Source organism: Chaetodon trifascialis, chromosome 5 (genome assembly GCF_039877785.1).
Source record: "Chaetodon trifascialis isolate fChaTrf1 chromosome 5, fChaTrf1.hap1, whole genome shotgun sequence".
NCBI lineage: Eukaryota > Metazoa > Chordata > Actinopteri > Chaetodontiformes > Chaetodontidae > Chaetodon > Chaetodon trifascialis.
Genome location: NC_092060.1, coordinates 10,288,552 through 10,316,301, shown reverse-complemented (window position 1 = coordinate 10,316,301; position 27,750 = coordinate 10,288,552). Strand labels below are relative to the sequence as shown.

General features: G+C 42.1%; 1 protein-coding gene across 1 annotated transcript; it reads left to right on the top strand.

Annotated features, from left to right (window-relative positions):
• Positions 1-15,168: 15,168 nt before the first annotated feature.
• On the top strand, positions 15,169-25,848 carry LOC139331001 (endothelin receptor type B-like). Its single transcript, XM_070962232.1, has 8 exons — positions 15,169-15,356; positions 19,244-19,798; positions 21,048-21,160; positions 21,252-21,456; positions 22,822-22,971; positions 23,078-23,211; positions 23,331-23,439; positions 23,572-25,848. Exons 2-8 carry the CDS (start codon positions 19,412-19,414, stop codon positions 23,710-23,712), a joined length of 1,239 nt encoding a protein of 412 aa, XP_070818333.1. The 5' UTR covers positions 15,169-15,356; positions 19,244-19,411; the 3' UTR covers positions 23,713-25,848.
• The last annotated feature ends 1,902 nt before the right edge of the window (positions 25,849-27,750 follow it).

The window sequence follows — 27,750 nt, the reverse complement described above, 5'->3', positions numbered from 1 at the left end:
TGGAGTGAAGCTATGCCAAGCAATTACTCAGTCTCTCTATTGAAAATAAACCTCAAACTGCCCACTCTATCACATTGTGTGCCATCAAACACATTAACTCCCTGCTGTTTTAACACCACAGCTCCCAGCAGTGGAGGGCCATTGCTCTATTAGGAAGCTTATGAACAGTGTTTCCCACTGAAAACGTGTATTTTTTATCTGCTCTGTGATAAATAAAACTCTCACTCTATCATCACATTCTTCTCTGCACAAAAGATCATCTCTATCCTTAGTCAGTCCGCTGATCCCTTTATTCCATCTTCTGCTTATGTTAATCCCTCCCTGCACGCTCAGTTATTTCTCCAGCACTTGATCTGATAATTCTAATTAATTAAAGCTGCTGATACCATCTCCTGTGGTCACACTGCAGCTGCTCAGGACTGCAGCCACAGAGTTGTTATTCCTCTTCTCAATCATCTTTCCAAAATCAAAGCTTCTCTTTTTCTCTAAACAAAATGATCAAGGAGAGTTGAACATAAACTTCTTGGCAATTTGCATGAAAAGCTAAAGCCCTACAGCACATCTGTAACAACTGTGATACTCTCCCAATCCTGAATGTGGCTCAGTGTATTCAAATACAAAGATCAGAAATCTTTTCAAAAACCAAGAGTCACTGACTTGCAGATGTTCAATGAAGAGAGAATTCTTCTTCTTTCCACATGTTTCACTTATTTCCTTCGTGGATTAGCAAGCCCACTTAATCTTAGTTGATTCAAATTTAGTCAAGAGGAGTCCACATCTGGGGTGTTTTTATCCCGACACTAGATCGGCGGTAGGAGAGAAGTCTAATGCCAAAGCTGCAAAAAGATATTTGGCCAAAGCTTGAGTTTGGGAAGAATTATTCAAACAAAAAGCTCTTTGTTCAGCGTCAAAAGAAACAATCACTTTGGAGCTCTCAGTTTAACACCAGAGGGAGAAAAGTTCTTTGTAAATCCATGAGGTGAAAAAAAGAGGATTTGGAGGCTTATTGAAGCAGCAAATTAAAGAAAGGGAGGCAGTGATACAGCGTTCACTGAGACAGCGGAACAAGGCCGGTGGTGTGCAGCGTAACTGGGTCATTCTGGTAAGTTAGACTCCCAGTAAGTTTTGCTTTCTCTCACACGTTCATCACTGGCGGCAGTGAAAGGTACTGGGCTGTTTGAAGGCTTGTCCCATGATGAATGAGTCACGGGCTGTACATATGCACAGTGTCTGAGCAGGCTCTTATGGTTTATCCAGACTAAACAGACCACTGTAAACAAATATCAGCTCCTGAGGGAGTAAAACTGAGGTTTGGCTCTGAAACCTCCTGCCACATGGTGGGAAACCAAACCAAACAAAAGAACATTGGACAACATACTTTGTCTTCACTTAGTGTATTCCAACAAGTCGTTTTAGTGAATTATTTCTTATGGATATTTATTTGTTATTGGCTGATTCAGCATTTCTAATGCAAGCATGACATTGCCCAATGGAACCATGTATTTCTAAAAACATATTATGAAATAGTAAAAAACAGCCTTGTTTTACTGGCCATGCATCTGTTCTACAGTTTAATGTGTCTTCAGTGGGTTTTAGCAGCCAAAGGCAGAGGTGGATTTTTTTAACGCATGAAGCGTTTCATCCTCTGAAAACATTCCATCGCCAAATAATGAGATATAAGGTTTTCACTGGAGAGCAACAATATTGAGCCTCAGAATCGACTAAGTAAGACTTAATAAGAGTTATAATGCTATCAGATGAGTCAAAAGTATAACTGAATACATCCTTCAATGATACAGCTACAGCCAAGCCACTAATACAGAAAGCTACGCAGCTGAAGCTAAATACACAAGCGCACTTATTTGTAATAATGCATATGCAGTGTTGTGTAGTGACTTCACACCAAACAGACACCAGAACAGGGTTCTGCTGCAGAGGTCAGAATTCCATCCATCCATCCATCCATCCATCCATCATCTATACCGCCTATCCCTTTCGGGGTTGCGGGGGGTTGGAGCCTATCCCAGCTACAATGGGCGAGAGGCGGGGTACACCCTGAACCGGTCGCCAGCCAGGGCCACACGCAAGGACAAACAAACACTCACACTCACACCTACGGACAATTTAGAGTCATCAATTAACCTAATGAGCATGTTTTTGAATTTTTTCATCTTATCTGGGTTTGAGTATTGTTTTTCCTTGTCCTTGAATGCAACAACACATACTGTTTCTTAAACTGTGCAAAAACTCAGCTCACATCTGTAACAATAACAAACCACTTTAGCTCAATGCTGCTTACAATTAAAACAGAAACAAATGATGATCATCCTGACAATCATTCCTTATGGATTCTGCAGAGAGGAAACCACAGCGTACATAATCACACTGCCTGCAGATACTGCTGTAAATATTAAACCTCACAAAATGGCCATCCTGCTGTGTATGGTGTCAGGATGTATGGCAGGTTTGACGAATAAAACACAAGTGTTTTCTGTTTTACATGTGAAGCTCTTCCTGTGGGCAACACAAGGTGAACTAGCGTGGTGGAACTGAAATGACATAAAAAGCAGTATTATATTGTAAATGTATTTCCACACTTAAGTGAGAGAAAATAGTAGAACAACCATTAAACAAAAACTGAACCATACAGCAGTACAGGAAATATCAGTTTTTTGAAACAAAAGGGACTGTATAAAATAATGCTGATGACATCTGGGGTATTGGGTTTGAGTATTTCTGTTTAAACATCCTATCGTGTTCATAAAACCTGATGTTATGGGTGAAGTCATCACAGCAATGTATTTAAATGATGGTATATGGGTCATCCTGTTATTTGGAGTGATGGGTCAGAGCCCTACAAGCTCAGCGGGATTTATGGAAAGCATAAACACTTCCAGGCCTGGATTGGTGGGTCATTGTGTGACTTCGGAAAGCTCCTGCAGGGATATGGGACGGTGTGGGTGAGTGTGGGGTCACTGCAGCAGTCTAGATGCAGGAGAAGATATCAGCAGGTTTTAAAGTTGTTTACTTTCTCCATCAAGTGACCATTGTGTTCACATCCACCCATCACATGACACCTGGTCACAGTCTCCTCATCAGACCCTCGACCCTTCACTTCCACCATCACAAAGACACACACGCAAACACACTTACAATCACACACTCAGATGCACACAAAGGGCCGCTTGTTATCCCCACAGAGTGTGCAGGAAGCCTCCCCTCCAGATTTGAGTTGACTGAAAGGGCCCAAATCATGATGTTGGCATGGTCATGCACGAGCCCCTCGCTAACCCCAAGTTCATCAATGTAGGCCTTTGAAACGGCGCTCAGTTCCTGTAATGAACTGACAACAGTACCACTCATTATCATTATCGGTGAAGTCAGCACTGAAACAGAGAATATGCTCATACACAATGAGTTGCTGACTCTCTCTGTTAAATTTTGTATAATTAGACGTTAATGGTAGTTAACTGAAACAGTTGCTGCTTTAACAGGGGCCAGCATCTGCCACCATCAGGAACGTACAATAAAAAACACATGATAACGCTTCATTAATCCCCCATAGGGGAAATTTGGGAGATGAGGCTCACTTTTAATATTTCCATATACATGTTGGCGTACTCAAACTTTATTCTCCCTAAACAGCAGCCAGGTTGACAGATGCAGATTTATATAACATGCCTGACTATTAGATCTGCTGAAGTTGAGTGTTTGTCAAAGACTGGAGACACTGAGTCTGAAAGTTTAATGTCATTGTGTTGCTGTAGACAAATTGCTCCTACTGCAAACTCCTGTGAGGATTTAGTACTGGATGAAGAACTGATGCTTTGCTCACATTTTGTTCAACAAGTCTATCTCATACACTTGACATCAAGGGGTGTAATCAATGTCAGACCACAGGAAAACATTTTTCTACACTGATTAGATAAAGTGAAATACGGCAAAGAAACCCCTAATTCACATTCTTCCTCCTCCGCCTCTACGGTCCCTGATGCTGGCAATGATTGACCGCGGTGTTTTCAGAGACCTCCAGCTAGCGGAGCGGAGGAAAGAAATATGTTCAACGGATGTCCCGCTGGGTTTGGAAACACAGCCAAAAATCCCACCACAGCATCCATTTCAAGAAGGGAGAATATAAATTCTGAAGGGATGTTGGATGAGCAAAGGTTAGTGATTTCATAACAGATAGCATTTCCTTCTCAACTGGCTCTGTTGACCTAAATCTCATCAGTTTCCTTTGAGCCCAGCACACCTGCACACATGCAGACGCAGTCATAGCAGGCCTGTCTAGAGCCTGAACCCCAGATGTTCAAAATCTGGACGTTCTGCAATCAAATCAGCATCTCCAAACAAGCTCTTGTATTGACTTTGTGTGAATTGGACTTAGATGTGTACAGATGTGCTTTTTGATCAAACGTCATCCTCCTCTCCTTCTTCCTTCCTCTCACATCCTGGATGTTTGTATAAAGGATAAAGTATACAGTAGTATAAAATGTGTTTGCGGCAGATGTACAGAGTATAGTTATCAGACTGAAACACAACTACCAGCTTTGTGTCACCAATTAAACTGTCTGCCAGCCAGTAATGGGACACATGAGACAGACGGAGAGCCCCTCAGTTGCATAGATGACCTGGAGATTTACATGCGTACACAGACCCACTGCAAACACACGAGGGGCTGCAGCAGACAAACATCTCAATGGTGGACAAATACTCAACATTCCTCAGGGGCGGCCACACACACACATGCATTTACATGCACTACAGTGACCTTTCAACTGCAGCACAGGTGACTTAAATGCATCTTTGTCTGCAAGCATCTGCTAAAAAGGGCCTTGAGCAACACATCTGTCCCCCTTAGAACCACTGTGTCTGACTCCTATATCTGAACTCCTTGTTGAGGGACCATACAAAAAATCCAAAAAAAAAAAGAGGAAGTATTTAACACATGCAGGAGTAGATAAACTCCTTCAAAGGAAATTCCAGTGTATTTCAACATGAGTCTCATCCTCATAGTGACAGCCACTCTGACAAAAACTGGATTTATGTTGGCCAGAAGGGGTTAACATTTCTCCACCCAACAGAGCTACTTCTTATTTAATTAGGTCAATAAAAATAGCTCAGGGACTGCTGTGAAAACTAGGGACACTTTTTGGATCATTTGGATGGTTTCAACAAAAAAAAATTGGACTATATTTGAAATTTGAAGTTTAAAGTTAAATCATTCTCTCCTCTCAGCAATGTGATTGAGACTGACATGCAAATACTGATAACCGATGACCAAATGTCATATTAGTTCATTAAGTTAAAACTTTTTTCCTATTCCAGTTATTATTCTGTCATAGTTCTATGATTAAAGAGACCATATGATTGAACATTTTTAACAACTGCTCTGAGATTATTTGAAGACTTATTTCATTTTATTGTTCTTCATGACTTCTATTATAAATTTAATTGACACTGTGCTTTTAAGTTGCCCAGAAAATAGTGATTAATCAATAATCATAAGACCGTGACAGGGCGTATAATTTATTTATTTTTCAAGCTCTAATTGGGTTGTTTTTTGTCAGTGACACAGATCAGTGATCACAGTGAACAGAGACTTTACAGAGCTTTGCTAAGTGTGTGTTACTGAAAAGAAGAGGCAGAGTCTTCTTTCTTCAACTTCTTAACGTTGTCTTCCTCAACAATCTACACTGCCCAGAGAAACTTTGGAGGAGAAAGCACAAGTAGCCAATCACATGTGGTCCCTAAACTGATTTTCCACTGCAGACCGACAATTTGTGAGGGGACACAGGTCATCTACGGCTTAGCTTCAGAGCCTAAGCACATACAGTAGCTGCTGTAGGTAAGGTGAAAGCCTACTGGACCAAGAAGCCCAAACCTCCTAAATCTCCCCATAAGCCCCCCCCCCCCGCTTATCCCTTTCGGGGTCGCGGGGGGGCCGGAGCCTATCTTGGCTGTCAACGGGCGAGAGGCGGGGTACACCCTGGACCGGTCGCCAGCTGATCGCAGGGCACATACACACAACCATTCACACTCACACTCACACCTAGGGGCAATTTAGAGTCAACCTAATGAGCATGTTTTTGGTCTGTGGGAGGAAGCCGGAGTTCCCGGAGAGAATCCACGAATGCACGGGAAGAACATGCAAACTTCACAAAGAAAGGCCTGACCCGGGAATCGAACCTGCAACCTTCTTGCTGTGAGGCACGCGCGCTACCTGCTGCACCACCATGCAGCCCCATCAATTCACTCATTTCGCATAAATCATTTTAAAGGCTTGCCTCAGAGTCCAGATGATAGTAAACACAGAAAGCCCCATGGATCAACTGCTGGAGCGGTCACTGTTTACATGTGTGTAGCTAACAACAGATGGTTTGAAAAGAAATCAAGAACTGAGGCAGAAGGGCAGCAACAGGACCATCCCCAAAATTACAGCGGTAAGCTGGATCAAGCAGCTGTCTCTCCGTGTGTGAAATAACAAGAAAATACATGAATTGAATGTATGAAATGGTCAATCAATAGGTCAGCAGTGTTACTGAGCGGATGTGGTGTTATACAGTGCCAGATAAAGAGCAACTAAATCAAACCAAACCAAAGAAAACATGTTGTACAAGGGGGGAAGCCATGAGGACGACTCATCCTAAATGCATTCTTGATGGTCTAGCCAGATGTACCCAGTTGCACTAATACAATATGTCAGCCAGGACCTGAAGGAGACACAAGACAGTCAGCAGCTGAGGGCAAGACACACACTCACAGGCTGCGGCAGAGCCAGAGGGCCGTCACAAGAACTTTTTGGACTTGGAGACAAGCTTTGATGTCAAATTTAGGTTTGTTTGCAACTACAACAGATCTTACTAATATGATCCATTTGCTTTGGCTTTTCCTTTTTCTTGAAGAAATGAATGACTGCTCTTCTTACTTATTCATATTCCAAAAAACAGGATGTCATTCATACAATAATCTACTCTAGTCAGATTTACAAAACGCTCTAACAGCTCCTAATATCAGTGACAGTGTCCAGGCTTTATCAAATGTCAATTTCCTGTACAGGAAGTCCCGAATAGGCCGCTTCAGCGGGGCTTGAGTTGGAAAAAACAGCTTTTAAATTTTCAGATTGTCAGCCTTTCCGGAACACATGAAAAACACAGCAGAAGGTGACAGAAGAAGATGGACGGACAGAAATGGGCCAAATAGCAAATGAAGCATGCCGTTCAGCCAGAGTGCTCTTTTTTCAGAGTGAAGACTAACAGAGGTGGGAGGCTGCAGTAGATTCAGACCAATAAATGTGTGATATGGAGAAAGACTCCAAGCAAAATAGTTATACAGTATCAAGAGCCCATGAGGATGTTTCATCAACTTTGGATCAGCACGAAATCTTGAGGTTGAGGAAATAGAGCTGACATTGAAACAGACAGGAAAGCTTACAGCACCTGCACTGTGGCCAGCTCACTGTCTGCTCACAGGAGTATAACAGTGTCTGTTGTTTCTCTCTTTCACTTTGGAGGCTTCTCCATCTCCAGCCTGTCAATCACTCTTTCCTTCTCAGTCCGTTTCAGTCTCGCCTTTTCACTGATCAGATTTTTAGTTCTCCTCTGGTAGCATCCATTGACTTTTAGATCAAGCGCTGAAGTCACGGTCAGAATGTGGTAACGATGCTTTGTTCAAACAGTCCAATGAAAGACTGCACAGGATATAAGAGGTATAGGAACTGAAAAATCTACAATTGACTGTGCAACAACAGCTGAACATTTTGTTTTAATTAAATATTGCCCTGATTCTTAACCCCAGATGATCAAACTGACAAAGACGTGATCCTCCCTCTGTCCATCTCTGCTGCTCTTTGTGTATCAACAGTTTCCTGCACAGGGATTTAGCACAGAGGAAGTACCCACCTATCCTGACTGTGACACTTGCTGTCTTTTACTTTCATATCGTTGCTAAACAGGGGGAAAAAAAGACCCTTTGGCCTAACATTGTACTCCTTGTCAACAAAGCTTGGCCGATAATAAACCGGATGTGTGCAGTAGGTTTCCTAGTTGTTGATGTCAGCCGGGAGTCACTGTTCCTGTTCTCAGGGAGGAACTGAGCGCAGTGGGAGAGAAATGCATGTGTGTGTGTGTGTGTGTGTGTGTGTGTGTGTGTGTGTGTGTGTGTGTGTGTGTGTGTGTGTGTGTGTGTGTGTGTGTGTGCGCACATGTGTTGTGTCTTTGGGTTTATCATAGAACTGCTGAGGGGAAAGCCTGTCAACCGAACCATTGAAAAGAAATCCTCCACACAATGTGGGGTCACTTTGTTCCTGCGTCACTCACTGCAGCGCCCATCAAACCTAAAATAATTTATCTGAAACAACCCGAGACAAGTGTGAAAAGAACAGGGAGGGAGACTGGAAATGGAAATGGCTCTTTTTTTTCAGCAACATCTTTCATAATAACCTCTCGGGCATTTCCTTCAACGGAAATATCATGGAGCCAACAAAATGGACACGCACATGCACCTATACATCAATACTGTATATTGCTAACTGAGCCAGGGGACAGATCACTACCAGATGTCTCTTTGCTCAATACCAACTGCAGGATAATGTCCACTATTATTCCATTATCCTAAACTGTAGTTCTCTGTAAACATCTGGCACCTCATCATTCATCAGTAAGTGCAATATATTCAGTACAAAGTGTTGAGGTCATCAAGAAAATCCCTGGGACTGAGTAATGTAAAGTTCTTACTCTCATGTGCAATCACAGAACTGGATGCTTACATGTGCACACTGAAAGACAAATTCTTTCAAGACAATAGTCACTCATTCAAAACTATACAAAGGTTTTCACTGCATTAGTCCCCACTTTGCATCTGCCTACTGCTATTAATGTAGAGTATTAACGGTGTTTTCTTTGGCAAGGTTATGATAATGTTGCCTCAACTCAGCTTCAAATCCACAAGTAGAATTTTCTTCACGGGATTGGGACTGGACCCCAGCAAAGAATGCTAGTTACTTATTGTGACTCTTCTTCTATGATCACAGCGGAGCACTGACTGAACAACAACGACACAATGGTGTAAAGTTGTGTCTTACTGTCACTGTCCACTTATCCCAGCTGCAATGCAGTAGAAGGGAAATTGCTGATGTGACTGTAAGATTAAAAGCGTTACCATTCTACAAAAGTGCTAAGGAATATGCCACCTCGCTACCTTCCAGTCTACCTTCCCAAAAAGTGCTGTGCTGCAAAAGCATTTTCCCTAATAGACCACCACATAATTTCTGGGAGACTGGATAAGAAAATTGAGTTACTCCTCTTTCCTTGTGCCATTTTCCAAAACAAGACTATTTTGCACGTTTGCTTTGAACAGAGTATCTGATAATCACACATGCACCAACCTGTTGCTTTGACGATTCAATCCTTGAAAGCTTGCTCTTCACTGGGCACCATGCCCATCATGTCATCTCCTGAGTACAATGCTCCCAGTATTGGTTGACAGCTTAGCGCAGTGCCAGAAGCAGGCGAGTCCATGTGTACCGTAGTGCTGTTGGACCATGGATGGCTGGTAGCTTACCATGCCTGAATCTCTCCAGCAATGGGGAGATCTGAGAGAAAAGGGACACGTACAGCACATGTGGAGTCTTGATATTGGAATTTAGACAGTCCTATAAAAGAAAGGCCCTACTGCTCTCTTTAGATTTTAACACCAAGGGGGGATTAATAAAGTCTTATCTTATCTTATCTTATCTTATCTTATCTTATCTTATCTTATCTTATCTTATCTTATCTTATCTTATCAGTGATCGTCGGATGAACACCAGCCTGCAACTTCTTGATAAACCATACCAGTTAGGTTGTTTGCTTCTCATCCTTGGCTTTAAGTTCTGCAGGAATAACAATACTGTTTTTATTTCCAGTAGCCTCTGGCTGTTACTGTGGACTCCTGCGGAGTCCAGAGAAAGTCCAAGGCAATTTCCAATGCCTGGAACATAGAAATAAGTATCTTCCAAGTGTATAGTGGTGTATAGTGAGCAAATCACCCAGCTGGACCAGCTTCAATATTCCTTATAGCTAAAGTATGCAAAATAATTGGTTTTATTTTCTCCCAGGGACCGTGGTATTGCATTGTTTCCCCTCTTTCTTCCATCACCTCACAACTGTCAACCTATGTATAAAAGTACAATTCCCCACATAGCTATAAAGAATACAAACATTTGGCCTCTCCGTAAGTGGAACAGCAGTAATAACATCCTTCTGGAATTGGTTTTGAGAGGAGGCATCCATTTCCTCTTGAGAACACACAAGCGACTCCCCAAATGGGGGATAGACACAGCAAACCTCAACCATATTATGGTCCACTCTCTCCATTTGGACACAGCTGCCTTGCCACTCCTTGATTTATTTTACAAGGAGACCAGCATCCAGCTCTTTACCATTAATGGGTCTCTAAGACCCTCAGTGATCCACCTATAAGCATCAATGGTGTTGTCTCCATCAATGACAAACCATCCCCAAATGTGCCCCTGTCAACTTATGAATAATAAGAATTGCATTACTCTCTCTGTGGCGTCACCCTGCAACTCCCCCTACCATAACCCATCATTAAGTGAACAGCAAGAACAGCAGGCCTTCACCTCCTTTAAGATGATTGTTGGTAACAAAAGAACTTTGAATGCCTCCTCATTGACCAACCAGAAGAAACTCTCCCTTACTGCTGGTGTGAGCTGCAAGAGAGGAGCTTCCAGACACTGATAAAGGAGTCATAGAATTTCACATTGATGAGAAACAGTGATGCGGTATGAAGTCGACGTCCAGAGAAATTAGAAGTAATGACACTACACATCACTTCACTGCAGTGTACCAACTGAGGGCAGCCTTAGGAGTTGGAAGTGCCTGACGTCCTTACTGCAGATGAGAATTGATGGTAGCAACCGAGCCGAAACAGGAACAGAACAAAGTGCAGTCTTGTAATAAAGCCGTCTTTGGCCAGGCTTTTACTATGGTTGTAGGAGAAACTGTGGATGAAGACTGAGGTTGATGCTGCCTTCTCAATAGGACATAAGTTTGAATGGGTCCTTTACAGTTTGCTGTGCATGTTTTTTCTGAAATATACTGTATGTGCGTGAGGGTGAGTTTAAGGCCCCTGAGCGACATTAAGGCAGATATTTAAAGCAGCTGCCTTTGGCTTTCACACACAAACGCAAAGCACACACATTACAGCTTCCAGTCTTTTATTCCAATGGGACATCAGAAGCACGGACAATATCCAAACAGCTGCAAGGTTGCAACACTCGACGAGTGTGTCTGTGTTGCAATGCTGGGGCAGTGCAGGGGGCAGAGCAGGAAGGGTTGTGTTGGTCTGGGGAGTCATGGGACAGATGAAGGGGATTTTTCAATGTCTGCATTTTTTTTCTTTTATTTTTATTTTTTGCTGTGTACAGTCTTTTGCTGTGAAACTCAATCATCCTCTGTTGTGTGTGTGCGTGTTTGTGCAAGAAAACCATTGCATGAGACCAGTGAATAAACTAGCTCTTCCCCCATGTTGATTGCTCTGTTTTCAAAGTTCAAGACATCTGCAAGAAAAATTATGGTCCAATGGGAGATGTTCCTGTATATGAGCATTTAAGCATTGGTCTTACATGTTTGTCTATGAGTTTGCCCTTACTAACGCCTTTCACTGTATATGCTGCGATCATGCGCAGATTAAAAAGAAACATCCTTCATATTTGTTTGTCTGCAATTACAATTCAGTTATCGTCTAATCCACTTAGCATATGAAGCTTCAATATAAGAGAATATAATATTTAGCGTTCATATTGCAGATCTTAATTTTGAGCAGTTTCAGTAGGAGTTGCTGGTTTTAGTTGGAAGTTTAGATTTGCAGCCAACTGAAACAATTCCTCACACTTTTCTTCAGAGTCAGTAGGAAAGAGCTGATTTAAGTCAAATTTAGAGTCAACAGAAGTGTCTGTCTACTGATGATTTTTTGAATTTTCTCCCATAATCCATATCATCAGCCAGTCATGCCTTTTAGCACTTTAAAGGCCTTTGGTAAGATTTGTTCAGAACTGCAAATCAAAGAGCAGACAAAAGCCTTCTTAAGCCTCTCCCAGATTCAGAGAATTGTTTCCACTGCATGGATGAGCATGTAATCCTTTGGAAAACACGAAAATCAGCAAAATTGGCATTAGATGGTTTCCACATGCCAGTGGCCGTATGTTGTTTCAATAGGTACTGTATAGGTGATACCTTGATGTGCCTGATGGAAAAGGCTCTTTCATTTTCATTATATTTAGTTTGACCTCTGCCCTGCGATCGACTGGAGACCGGTCCAGGGTGTACCCCACCTCTCGCCCGTTGACAGCTGGGATAGGCTCCAGCCCCCCCGCAACCCCGAAAGGGATAGGCGGTATAGAAAGTGGATGGATGGATGGATAGTTTGACCTCAGTGTAAGTAAATCCTCAAGTCTTGATTTTAGGCCAGTGGTGGGTCAAGAGTTATAAACTAATGTTGTATGACTGAACCTTGTTCAAACCCACAGATATTTATTTTAAATTCTGCTCAAGACCCCAAATTATGCAGAGATGGCAAATATCTTGGGATGAATCTGTGGCAGTAAATGTACAAAATCATTCACAAAACATGAAGTATTTCCATTTGGGTTAGTGCAGCTTTTGAAATACAGAGTGGATTTCTTTTTCCTGATTTAAAAAAACTGGAGCTCAAGAGGTCGAGCTGATGGAAATAGAGGCTATGGAAACAAGAAAGATTCTTTCTGTGACTTAAACTGTGTCTTGTTCAATGGAGGGGCATAGTACATTAAACTTTCATTTGTCACATTACAACCAGGAGGAAGAATGAATTGCATGGTTGTGTGGTTTTCACCAAAAAAAGCTCCAATGATTAATTCACTGAGGAAGAAATGAATTGATTCAAAAGTTCCCGTCATGTGAAGGTTTTTTAAAACATTCCCAGCAAAATGACATTACATTACACAGTGACATTGAGGGATGGGGATGGGGGGGGGTGGGAGAAGCTAAAAACAGACACTGAACAAGTTCAAGGATGACGTCTGTGCGCCCCTGGTGCAGAGAAATAAGTATTTGTCGCTCTGCCTTCTTCTTCAGCCATAAGCTCAGTTCAACGTGGGATCATCTCTCACACATTGTCTCTGTCTGTAAGCCTTTGTTTTTGTTTTAAGTCTCTGTCACATTTGCGATCAATAAAGAATCGTCTTCGCACTCCAACTCTGACGATAAAAAACTAGAGTTCAAAGTGAGAGGATGAAGAGTGTTTACAATTCAGGAAGAGGTTTACAGCCAAGGCCACGCAGAGCAACGTGGACAACAGCACGTCCTCTCCACACTCATGTGCACACACGCACGCACGCACACGCACACGCACGCACACACACACACACACACACACACACACACACACACACACACACACACACACACACACACACACACACACACACATAGGTGCAAAGCAACACAATATTGGACTGGGGAGATGCAACCATCTGCTGTATAATGGTGATAATGTCTGTTAATGCTTTAGTAATATGAGGCTGTGTTAATGACAATAATGATGCACCAGGAGTAGACACCTACCAAAATAGAGCAGGGAATGGATGTCATTAGAGCCCATAGAAAGCCCCTTTGTTTGGTGCGTGCGTGTGTGTGTGCGTGTGTGTGTGTGTGTGTGTTTGTGTGTGTATAGCCGCTGGTTTAATAGCAGGGCTGATGGTGATGGTGTGAGCGAGCAGGAGATTGCTCCTGCTTTTGCTCTGTTTGGTGTCTTTGTAAGCACATGTGTAAGGACATGTGCGAGCGCGTGTGTGCCTTCCCATGAGTGTGTCACAAGCACTGACAGATGAATGCTGTGAGTTGTTTTGTATTAGTGTTGTGTAGTTTGCCTGTCCAATTGTTTAAGATTGCTTATCTTTTGTTTGTCTTTCATATTATTTCCATGCCATATGGTGAAGGCACAGATCTGAATGTGTGGAACAACATGCGCATGCACACACACACACACACACACACACATACACAGACATGTTGTGTTTATATCACTTGTGGGGACATTACATAGACTTACATTCATTTCCTGGAGCCTTACCCTAACCCTAACCATAACCACTATCTGCCTATTCCTAACCCTGTACCTAACCTAACCTTACCTAACCCATAACCCTATCCTCAGTCTGCACCCTAAAATTTAATGATTTACTTTAAGGGGACCTGCATTTTGTCCCCATAAGGGAGGTCAGTCCCCACAATGTGGCTGTGTAAACAGATTTTTGTCCCCACAACGTGATAAATACCTGTTCACACATACACACACACACACACACACACACACACACACACACACACACACACACACACACACATGCAAACAGATGTGTGCTGCAACTAATGAGTACTCTGAACATTACAGGAGATTCAACAGTTACATAATATGAAAGATAAAAATCACAAAATGCTATAATTTAAATGCCATGAGGCAGACGTCCTTGTCAGCATCACTGGGAGACAAAATAGGCTCATCACCAGCAATGTCCTCAAAGTCTCTATACCATTAAAAGTTACAGTCAGCACTGATTATTGTGCGGAAAAACTTATCAAAGTCTGCATTCACAGTGTTACCTAATAAGAAACTAGTGAAGAAACAAAGTCAACCTGAAACAAGTCACTTATTTATCTTTTGTCTTTCAAGTCTTTCAGTTACTTTATATTGAAATAAATGAAATTCAGTGAAAATGTTAAATCAAATCAAAGTGCATTCATGTTTTGAAGTATTTAGAGGGAACAGACGTCAGGTTGTGTGTATCATGTGTTTTAAAGGAATATGCTTCAGGCGAGACTAATGGAGGTAAATCATTCCACTTTTCAAGTTTTACAGAAAGTCAGAGGGGACAACTCCCCTTTGACTCCATCTTTGTATTTGTACTCTGTGTGCGCCACTAGCCCAATAACCAAAGAACTGTTCAGTTACAGAGCTGATAGAAAAAAACTGGTGAAGCCTTGAGGGAAAAGGAAAAGAAAAGAAAAAAGTACATGCGGCCGTCCGGACAGCGGAGAGGGAAGGATGCCCGTGTCTGTGATGTGATTGGCTGTCTGTGCAGCCTCCCGGCTTGAGGTTATAAAGCCCCGCACCGTCCCTCAGCGCGTCAGAGCGCGGCAGGATCAGGGGGCAGAGAGCCGTGACGCACTGCCGGACTCACTGGACACACAGTGAACTTTCACTGCTGGAACCCACCAAAGAAATCCTGATTATCCAGAAAGCATCAGAGCACTCTGTGGAACTCTGCTGGAATATTGATCAGAAAACTTTGGCCTGGACCACACCACGAAACCGCGGTAAGTTTAAAAGCTGGTGATCGTGATTTAATTGAATGTCGAGTTTGAGGAGTGGTTGGACTCTGTGCACTTTGCGCACACCTAACCACAACCACATGACCGAAGTTACTGCGCCTCTTTTGATAAATGCTTCTGAACTGGCGCGGTGGAGACAATCTGTCTCTGTTTCCAGCCTCTTCTTTCAGTCCGCAGATTATAGACTTTATTAACAGAATTTCATTCGTTTTCGTGATCTACTTCACATTTTCAGGGGTTGCAGAATGGCACGGTTGCGTGTCAAGTTTTCCTTTTGAAACGTGTTCAGTCTTTTTCTTCTGGACTTGGGTGTTTTATTGCCAAGCTGTGGACGTGTTGGACTGGAGGGCCTCAGAGCTGCTCCCACTGCTTTGGTAATGTCGTTTCCATGTGTTTACCCTGACGCTGTCAGTTGTTGCCTTCTCAAAAGCACGTCCAGGCTTAATCAAAAGAATGAAACTATGTTCACCTCATTGGCTTTTTGTCCTACATAGAGGGCATTTATTGGATCTTTTCACCAAGGGACCACTAAATTCCGGGGAACTGGCACAAAACCTGCATTTCTCACCGACAAAAAAATCGAAAACGAGGCTATAAACTTCAGCTGTCTGCGTGTTGAAGTGCACTGGAGCTGAAACTCTTGTCAGTCATCAATCTTCACCCCTTACCATTTTTCATACACTACATTGTGAGGCATGTGCATTGGTGTTTTTGGTGCAGCATTCCTGTTGTGACCATATGGTGTTCCCTTCTTTCCAATCTGGACACAGGGCGCTCAGACTAACAGCAACACCTTGCAATGGCAATGCAACACCAACAAGTACAAGTTCAGAGTTGAATCAACACCTCTGACACAGTTTCAGCATAAACATTTTACACCTCAGCCTATTGTGCTTGATTGTTTGTGCATTTGTAAAGCTTTTCATACATATTAACAGTGATGGAATCGAACTACATTGTTGTATTTGTACATTTTCCCTCTGTATGTTTTGTAGCTATATTTACTCAAGTACTGTACTTTGGTGTAATTTGAGTATTATACTTAATGCTTCTACTCTACTACATTTATCTGACAGCTTTAGTGACTAGTAGATACTTTTCCAAAGATATTGATCCATTAAAAAATGTGTGATGAAATAAATCATGGTCTACATGGTCTAGCTGGAGACCCCTGTCTTGTTTCAGTCTGGAAGTTGTTATCAGCTTCACCAAAGAGATATTTCACCTCCAAACTTCTAACATGGTGGAATTACTGTTGAAATGAAATCATGTGAGAGTTTTACAAGAGTCTCAGAGTCTCAAAGAGGTAAAATTATCCAATATTTCCACAAAAAAAGACAAAACAATGTTGTCTTTGTCACTGGAAAAAAAAAAAAAAAAAAAAAAAAAAAAGATCTCATAGCCCGTTTGATTTATCTTGTGACCCTTCTGAGGGGTCCAGCCCCCCAAGGCTGGGACTAAACTAGCTTACAGCATGTACATGCAGCTCCATCTCGTGCATCTGCTCACACAATGGTTTCACCAGTATTAACATTCAAATAATGTCAGAGAGGATCATCTATGTGTCACATGAGACATTTCACTGCAGACTAGGTACGGTAAATTTTGCTGATATTACCTCGGAGCTTTTGCTTGAGTAGGATTTTAAATGCAGAGCTTGTGTCTCAGATCTGAGTGATTTTTCCACCACTGCAACCAAACACATGCATGTGTTTTTACCTGGATATTGAACTTCATCAAGTGATCAAGCCACCTACACAAAATGAATGATGATATGAAGCCGTTCCATTTTACGAGCGCATGATCAAAGTTGCATACGCTCACTTTATTTCATTGACTTTTGTTCTTTGGTGTTGATTCGTGGCATGAATTCTAAATGCCCACATCTTCCTCTCACCTCTGTCTTTTACTGCCTCTGTCCTGCCCTCTGGTCACTCTCGTGACGTCTGTCTTCTCCATCCGTGTGCCTCAGCTCTCACTCTCCCCTCTTCTGTCTTTGCCTTTCTTATGCCTTCCTTTTCCTCCTATTGTTCTGTGAAACAGCACAGCAGATCAAACTGTCATCCATCTTAATCTTGGCCACTTGTATTGCCATGCTGTTCTTGTTTGCATTGTGCTTTTTTAACACTTTTTTCTCACTTCTTCCCTCACAAAAACACATATTTTCTGACCATCGCTAGTATCCCCTCCGCTTTCACTCTGCAGGTTGGCAACTTTCCACCTCTTTCTCACTAAGATGTGAAGCCAGCAGAGCAGAAAGCTAGAGATGTTTACAAAGTTAAATCTATTAGATTAAAAGGATCAGGCCAATTAAAATGCAGCTTTCCAATTAGATCAGACAGTCTTGATCTTACATGGCCTAACGAGGCACCATGTTATACAATACAAAGGCATAACTCAGATGATAGAGAGGACACGTATGGACGTTGGCCAAATTTCCCAAAACTGATTTCTTGTGATATGTGTGTGAGATCATCCACGTGGTTATGCCTCTGTGCTTTTGAGCCAAATGCAGTTATGAATGTCAGCTGTGTTTAAGAGAGTGCGTTGCATGCATGAGTGTATGTTTGTGTGTATGGTGGAAGCACATTCAAGGATGCAATCAAAAAGTATGGAAAAGTGTGCAAAGCATTTGTCCGCCAACCTTTGCCTTTCTAAACCACAGAACATCTGGTGGGGAGATTTTGTGGACATCTGTGTGTGTGTGTGTGTGTGTGTGTGTGTGTGTGTGTGTGTGTGTGTGTGTGTGTGTGTGTGTGTGAGAGAGAGAGAGAGAGAGAGAGAGAGAGAGAGAGAGAGAGAGAGAGTTTATGCGTGATTGTGTGCCCTGATGATGTGTCTCCACAGAAACTACCGCCATCATCAATAAGCCCATTTATCCCGAGAGATGCCTGAGGACATTGTGGAGAATACACATGATTCTGAAGAAACACGGAGCATAGCTAGTGTCTTCTGTAAGAGAAAGACAGTTGCTGTCTCACACACTCTCGTGCACACACACACACATACACACACACAGTTGCACTGTTCCTCATCTAACCTTTAACCTCAGCCATCACTTTTCCAGTTGTCTGCTTTGTGTCACTGCTCTCTCCTCCGCCTGCTCATCTCACTCCATTTTCTTTTGTTTACAACACGTCTCCACAAAAAAAGGATCTGGAAAAAATACCTTCCTCAAAATGATTTTAACAGCTGTTGATGCAGGAGCAGTGCGCTCAGGAATGTTGATTAAGCTTGAGTTAACTTTGCTTGACAAAGAGTTTGATCAGTAAGTGGAGCTCCCTGGTGTGTGTGGATCCCTTTGCCCTTAGTTCATCACCACACATAAAACTGTTTTTTGGTTGTTTGTTGCTGTTAACTCACAAGGCTCTGTGAGGATGAGGCAGATCGGCATGCTGTTAGTTTTGCTGGTATTTGATCAGCTGATTGGACAAAGTGAAATTTGGATTTGGATTTCACTTTCATTTCACTTTCACATCATCTTGATGATGATGATGATGATGATGGTGCTAGAAGATGACCAAACTGTCGATTCATCCTGAGGGAGCCACATCTCATGGCGGTCCATACAGTAGTTGATAAGACATTTTAAACAAAAGCACACCTCTGGTGCTTGAGAAAAGGTCAATGAATCACCAAAGTCATCAAGATTCATCCTCTTGCCACTATGACTGTACGAACGTTTAAGCCGTGTGACTCAGAAGATGATGATTTATTTCACAGGATAACTGAAAAGTTGCTGCTTCTGGCAACACAGGAAAAATCAGAGGATCACCAACACTAGTGGGATTCATCCTCTGTACAAGACTTGTTGGTGACATATCAATGAAACGTTCTTGTGTTATCTGATGGTTCGTCTACTTTCTCTGCAGGACCAACAAGCTCGGACTCTGACCCATGCTGCCAGGCCCGGAGCGAGGCCCAGTGTGTGGATGTGTGTGAATATGTACGTGCAGTGCCTTTAAGTGTGTGTTTTTCGACCTCTGTGTGCCTTTGAGTGAGTGTTGGGTGAGTCTTGCTTTGTGAGTGCTCGTGCGAGGATGAGGGCCGTCACTCTGCTGTGTGTCCTGATGGTGGCAGAGGTCGGAGCCTCTCGGTTCATCCGCGACTCCCAGAGCAGCTCCGAAGCTTCAGAACCCTCCAAGAACAATGCCTCCGTCCCTCTTCCGCCCCTGCAGCCTGCCCGGCCGCGGGGCTCCTTGCCCCCCATGTGCATAAAGCCCACGGAGATCAAGTACGCCTTCAAGTATGTGAGCACCATTGTGTCCTGTCTGATCTTTGTGGTGGGGATCATCGGCAACTCAACGCTGCTCAGGATCATATATAAGAACAAGTGTATGAGGAATGGACCCAATGTCCTGATTGGCAGCCTGGCACTGGGGGACCTGCTTTACATTATCATCGCCATCCCCATCAATGTGTTTAAGGTGACCACATTTATCTGTGTGTGTTTGTTTCCAGTGTTTCTTCTGTTTGTTGTACGTAACTTGTGACAGTAAGCTTTTGGCAACCAGTGATAAAGATTCATAGCTGTATAAGGCCATTAAATTCAATGACTTTCTTTATAAAATGATAAGATGCAGCTTTAGCACATGATAAAATTTTACTTCAGCAGCAAAACATTCAACTTCACATTAATTCAATTTATTACCCATTCTTGGGTCTGTTTCCAATTTAACGTGACATTAATCAAGACTAGAGTAATTTCCCTGCACTGCACTTTCACAGTTATGAGTGAGGTGACGCCTTTCTTGGCACATCCTGTGGTTGGTTGTGATTTATTTAAGTAGTTATTACGTTTTTTTCTATGGTTTGTCTCTACATTCATTGTGTTGTGTGTGGTTTTCTTCATTTCCTTTTTCTAGCACACGCCCTGCAGCATTTTCACCTAGGGATAATTAAATAATTATAGGGGATAATTCAAAATAAAGAACTCAATTCAAGCATACATGAGCCAAACGTTAGGACCGACTTGAGCGTTGGGATTTGAGGAAAAGCTGTGTCTTTGTTTTCTTCACTTGCCTCTTGTTTGTGAAGGGAAGAAACATCCAGTGGGCCTGGGTGTAGATGCAGTCACTGCCAGATGTGCGTCTCCTACTGGAACTGCATGGAGCTTTTTCTGAATCACTTGAACTAAGCTGGGATGATGTGTTGCATTTTATCTAGTCAAAATTGAGTTAAGCTCTCTGATTAATATCTCTTTTGCCGTCAGTATTGCATTTCAGGTACGTGTGACAAAAAAAATGTATCATTAAACATGATGAGAGTAAAAATGTAATGAAATTTAATGAGAAGCAGCAGCTGCATTGAACAGGTGGGGTTTTGAAAATTAGAAGGTCGGTAGCAGTGTTGTGAGTGACATGTAGATAAGTGACTGGCAAGTACAAAGCACCCCACAGTGATTACGTGTGTAACCTGAGCTGTTTTTGAGGACACTGTCCTGATGCTGAACTGACTTTGTAACTAGAGGGTCTGTAGCAGTGAGGAGGAGGAGGAAAAGACTCCTGTTGCTTTTGGCTCTAGCTGATGCAGTAATAATAGAAGACACAAAGAAGACAGGACCCCTACATGAACCTCAGAGAGGTCTGTCCATGTGTTTATACAGGTGACACTTCAGTTTCTCTTATTACAAATGTCTTTCCTCCCTGTCTGTCTCCATTTATTTTTCTCTTGCAGCTAATTGCTGAGGACTGGCCGTTTGGCGTGTATGTGTGTAAGTTGATGCCGTTCATCCAGAAAGCTTCAGTGGGAATCACTGTCCTCAGCCTGTGCGCCCTCAGTATTGATCGGTGAGCAGAATTCTACTCTACACACTCAGAAAACGTTAGTGCTGAAAGCAGCTAATGAATATTTGTGTGTGTGTGTGTCCTGTTTGTGCAGCTACCATGCCGTGACGTCATGGAGCAGGGTGAAGGGGATGGGGATCCCTCTGTGGAAAGCAGTAGAAGTGACTCTGATCTGGCTGGTTGCTGTGCTGCTCGCGGTCCCTGAGGCGCTGGCATTTGACATGTTGGAGATGCCGTACAGAGGCAACAAGCTGCGTGTGTGTCTGCTGCATCCAGAGCAGACCACCAGCTTTATGAAGGTTGGCACTGTATTAGAGAAGTACTTATGTTCTTTACAGACAGTGAAAGTACCAATATCACCGTGTGAAAATGCTCCACTGCAAGCAAAAAGTCACTCATTCAGAACATTCAGGAAAAATGACAAAACTATTATAAACAAGATGTTCAGAAAGTATCAAAAGACAGTAGTCATTATGCAGCACAATGGCCCCATCAGTCTTATATTACACATTATTTTATTGGATTATTATTTCCAATGCATTGATGTGTAACAGCATTTTAGTGCTGCAGCTGGTCGAAGTGGAGCTTGTTTAGCCTGATCATTTTCTTCTGGGCATTTTGATTTTTTATAACCTCATCAGTGAAGTAGTGTCAAGTCTAAGCTAGCATACTATGAAAGTAGGCTTACCCATGTAAAGTACAAGTACTTCAATGTCATACATAATATGGTACTTGAGTAGATGAACTTGTACATTCCAGTGCTACCTGTTAGCTACATGTATGTCATGTCATTACTCTCTGATTTGAGCGAAATGCTAATGCATTCATGCTAACATGCAAACATGTGCAAGTGTAACAGTTAAATTAATGATTTTAACAACATAATGAACTCCAACATCTGGGGACTTTCATCTTTTCTTCAGAAACTCTTGGCAAAGCTTGTCATGCATTGTAGTATTAAATCAGTTCAAAATGTCTGATAGGGATTACATATTATGTTATTTCTTTCCCCAAAAGCATGGTCAAAATATCCTGCAGACACAGCGCCAGGATAGCGACATGTAATTTGTTTTTTTGTTTTTTTGGTCAAGATTTCTTTTTCAGGCTCTGCCAATAAATAATTAGTGATACATGAATGTGACTGTTTCTCATAATATTCACGATAGGTTCACACAGCTGCACAGCAAGAGAGAAAATGCAGGGCCAATTTCCAATATGTGAATACTTCTAGTTTATTTAAACCAGAGATGTCTGCAGGAATTGCAGAACACGGTGGAAATCAAGCGTAAAGCTGAAGTGTCTTCCATTGTGTCATCTGTCATTTTGAATTTGTGAGTTGTAACTTAAATCAAAAGGACATGTTTCTGTCAGATTTTTATCCAGCCAGCAGTAAGTCTGAACTTAATTTAACATATTTGCAAAATATTAAAAGTTTTCTAACATCTCTTCATATTCAGTCCCACACAGACTCAGAACACACACCGTGCCTTAACTAACATCACGCTGGATAGTGTGGCGTTAATAAAACAATGTACAGGGGTCTTACACACAAGAAATACACCGTATGTTTTAATGATTGAAATTATTCTGACTAAAATATATGTATTTAACAATGAATTAATTTAGCTTTTGCTTTTTTTGACTGGACCTTTTTCTTTTTCCAGTTCTACCAGGGTGTGAAAGACTGGTGGCTGTTCGGCTTCTATTTCTGCTTCCCGCTGGCCTGCACAGGAATCTTCTACACACTCATGTCCTGTGAGATGCTCAGCCGCAAGAAAGGCATGCGCATCGCACTCAACGACCACATGAAACAGGTAAGCGCGCGAATGACCTGCTGTACACATTCAGATTCACTGTAACTGTAAGACCTGGAAAGACGGAGCCTGTCAGTAGCACCAATATTTATCTTTGTGTGTGTAGCGGAGGGAAGTAGCAAAGACGGTGTTCTGCCTCGTGTTGATTTTTGCTCTCTGCTGGCTGCCTCTTCATCTCAGCCGCATTCTGAAGAAAACAATTTATGACCAAAATGACCCGAACCGCTGTGAGCTGCTCAGGTAAGCACGCAGATACAGAGGGCGACGCAAATGCACTGCAAACTTCATGAGAACCCATTGTTCTCTACTCGCTGACTTCCTGTGGTCTTTAGTGTAAATGTTGCCCTTTTCCCTACCAGCTTCCTGTTAGTGATGGATTACATCGGCATCAACATGGCATCCCTTAACTCCTGCATTAACCCGATTGCCCTCTACTTTGTCAGCCAGAAATTCAAGAACTGCTTCCAGGTAAGAGGGCACACGCTAACAGTAAAAATACGATATTATTAGAAAATACAGAAAAGCTAATAGCTCTGTGTGTGTGTGTGTGTGTGTGTGTGTGTGTGTGTGTGTGTGTGTGTGTGTGTGTGTGTGTTGTAGTCTTGCCTGTGCTGCTGGTGCTACAGAACTTCTCCGCTGGACGAACGAGGCTCAGGAGGACGCTGGAAGGGCTCTTGTCACGGGAACGGACTAGACCGCTCCAGCTCCCACTCCAGTCAGAAATACACAAGCTCTTCATAAACACACACACAGATCACACGCCGCTTCTGCCAAACCCATTTTCCCATCAGCTCCCATCACGGGGGAAACAGCGCCGTTACTGCCAACAGACCAGGAAAGGGAAAGATGGAGCGAGGTAGAAGGTGGAGGTAGAAGACGCACATAAAAAAGGATCAACCCAAACTGATGAATGATGGCAGGACTGTACCTGCTCAGGCTGTAATACTAACTGCAAAAACTATGATGCAGGGCTGCATAAATCTGTTCATAGTCCCACACTGAGGCTTGTGTAGAAGCCTAAAAGTCTCTCAGTGGACCACCATGGTAAAAACATTTATGAAGAATGTCTATTAACCGCATGTAAATTTATGTAGAGGATTATTTCCATGCAGATTGCAGATGTGTGATTAGATGTAGCCTCTGTGCTTAATGTATGAATAACAGCACTGTTTAAGTGCTACCTGTTGAAGCTTTGATACCTCACGGGGAAAGATAGAGGAAACTGTGACCCTGAGCTGTTTCCCCAAAAGCCTCAAAGGTTGTGAGTCTTTCTGTGCATATGAACACGATCAGTAGCTGATTATCTGACAATCCACAGCATGTTGTCGCTGAGCCATTCAGTGCCTGTGTGACTTGTTCACATCATACCAGAGTAGAATGAGCCCTGCCGTGTGCCTGACAGTCACGTTGAGAGTCGAACGTCGGACATATTTTATCTGGAAATCATCACTGCTTTAAGTCATGTGGAGGGCAGCTGTTGTCCGAGAGCGCTGACAAATACCAGATGATTCCCATCCTGCTACAGAGGAGAGGTTATTATTGGGCCTGTTATTATTGCAGTGTTCATGCTGTTGTAAGTGGTCTCTGTTTCCACTGTGTTTAAAGTCTTAACCTGTCTCTTACAATGTAGCTTTATTTTTCTAAGAAAATATCACAAAACATGAAGCTTGTTTAATCTTCCACCATAAGGTGTTCGTTTATTTTTTCCAGAATTTCATCTCCATCGGTGAGCGGTTGTGTTACAGAGATAATGTTCCTGTGCCTGGAAAATACTTACAGTGCAGGGCTGTGTGAGGAAAACATTTTCTAGGATTGATCCTTTTAAAGGCTTTGGGAAGGAAGCAGATATATCTGCACAGATGGATGTTTTTAAGTGAGGTGTTTGTAGTGGAGATCACATTTCTTCATGTAATGGTCATAGAAGTTATTTAGATAGTTTTATCCATTAAATATAATCCAGGACTTCTACCTGATTTCATGTATTTAACCAGCATCATTTGCGAAGGAGAGATGCAAGCTAAAATCAATCCTATAATGAGATATGAGTAACACAGTAAGAAAAACGTGTTCATTTTATGATAACTTAAGAATTTGGGGGTCTGTAGCTGCAAGTACTTAGAAATTATGTACTGGTGACAAATCATGTGATGCCAGCCCATCTACAAAAAACTATTTAGACTATTTCTGGCTCTTTACAAAGTCAGCCGTGTGGAGAAACTGCACGTTGTGCCTGATAATCTCCAACGCTGACTCCATCAGAGAGACGGCGTGGATTGTGTATTCTCAGCATCATGACTTGGGGAACAATTGTAAACAAGCTTTAAACCGAGATGAGTCAAAGCCTTCTCACACTGCAGTACTGAGAGCATATACTGATGATTCAAACACAAGATGAAAACATTTTATCTGTTGCTTTTTTTGGCTCTCAGTACATTGTGACTAAGATGTAGAGTTTTCTACATCAAACTGTCAATCAAAAAGTGTCCTTTGAAAACCAAATTTGGGCTGAGAATCCAGAGAAGTGCGTGTGCAACTGAAGCATTTTGAAATGGACTTGATTTATGTCATATAATGTATAGTTGTTTGGACAAACTACTTCCTTTGCTGCTGTATTTGCCACAGCGCTCAAATCAGCTGATTATGCAGTATGTGATTCATTAACTCAACACATCTATTTATGCCATCTTTGCTGTGCTTTTAGCTCCACCTAAAGGCGCCTGTGTACTGGAGGGCCTGAGCAGCTTCATAGACAGCCACTAAGCTAAGACATGTAGAAGTAATAAGTAATAATGTGAATATAGGCCCTGGTGTTTAAAATGACATTTATACTGTATGTATTTGCTGAGGGTATGCAGCAATAAATATTATTTTATAGCATTGTGTCATTTGAGTGATTTACTGAACAGTTGCATGTATTTAGGATCATTCCTGGTTACTACGGATGCAGCGTCATAGTTGCTCACATAATATTCACATGTTGTGTAATATATATGCATGCATTAAAGGCTCCCTGTGGGGGCTCTGATCTGTAGTAGCACTATGGAGCTGTTTTTCTACGAGTGGGCCCCCATTTTGTTCATCTCATGCACACACGTGCATGCACCAGTGACACAGTACACTGGTGATGTGACACTGTTGCAATGATTGACAGGTGGCGGTAATGCACCAGTAAAAACAGGGAAGAAGAAGAAGACTGCCCACAAAAAAACTGACATAATGCTGGATTTAAAATGTTAAAATTCAGCTTTGCAAATGTTTAATCGGGAAGGAAATGCATGTAAAGCATTCGTTTTAGCTCAGAAAACTTTTGTCAACAAGAAAAGTCCACTGGGCAACTTCAAGAAGGGTGGAAAGGATAAGTCTTAGTTTTATCAGTATAACATCACTTATACAAATGCTGAAGAATTCCTCCACTCCCCTTGTAAAGTCAGAGTGCAGCTGGGGTCATGGAGAGCTGGAGTGCTCTTGACAGGAGTGAAAAACGATCATTATTAACATCATATGTCCTGTTACCAGCCTGTCAAAGGTGAACATATTCTGTCAAAGGTTCCATGTCTCTCTTTTTTTGTTGTTGTTTTTCCTTTAGGAATTTCACAGGAAGAAAACATGTGAAATGTGGTACCAATGGCCGTGATCTCCTGCTTTCAAATGGTGCCAGGGGCCAGATCCAAGAAGCAGGCTTACTGAGATAAATGCCAATCGTATCTCAGACAAGACCTTTTATATCAGCTCATGTTACAGATTTGAGGACTGTTTTTGCACTCAGTAGATGTTTCCTGGAAACAGCCACAAGTTCCACAAAGCAGGGAACCTTGTTTTTTAGGAGTTACTTTAATAATTTATTTCAGACAGGTTTACTTCTTTTCTCTCCACGCTGTCCGTGTTGGAGAGAAAACCATGTAATGTTCGAGAAAAGGACTTTGTTGGCTTTTTCCCTCAACATCTCAAAAACCACGCAGAACTGGCTGCAGTCAATAATCTACATAGTTGAACCCTGACGTCAAAAACAAACACTGCTGCATTAATAAACCACAGGGTGGGAGAAACAAAAATCTAAAATAATGACATGAAATTAAATCATTCTGGCAATATTTATATAACAAACAATTTTACTGTAATAAAGACTTTAAAAAATAGGGAGAAGAGACAAAGGAAAGCGTATAATTGAGTTTTAGGAATTTCCCTTTGAACTGGTGAAGCAGCACTGAAATGTCATCATAATGTGTTTCAAATAAAACCAATCCCTCATGCATAAATGAATTATGCACTTCATGACAGTGTGACATTTTGAGCAAAACCACATCAAGCATGGTGCAAAACGCCCAAAAGTATTGTTTTCGCAGAGATCGGTTTATTCACAGCAGCATTTGAGTCTTCCTGTTGCTGTGGAAAATTAATTTTCTGCACAAACGATATTTTAAGTCTTGTAAGTCTTTGAAGTCACTCGACGTGTTGTGTTTTTTAAAGCAGATAAAACACATTCTGTCTGTTCCAAATCAAAGTTGAATTCATTTGAAGGAGCTGCAGCTATAGCCTAACTTGTGGTTTGACCACTAACTCATGGGGATACTTAAAGATAGCAAACTTTAGATTCAGCTGTGTAACCGACATTACGACTCTTCTCTAGCTGTGCTACTGTGGCACAGCATCCACCATCACCCACAGCTGCTGAATGTGGTCACAGCGGCTGCTGTTCAAAGCCACGCCAGCTATTTCCCCTTTTCCAGTCCTTGTGCTCAGCTAAGCTTCATATTCACCCTGCAGACATGAGAGCGGTAT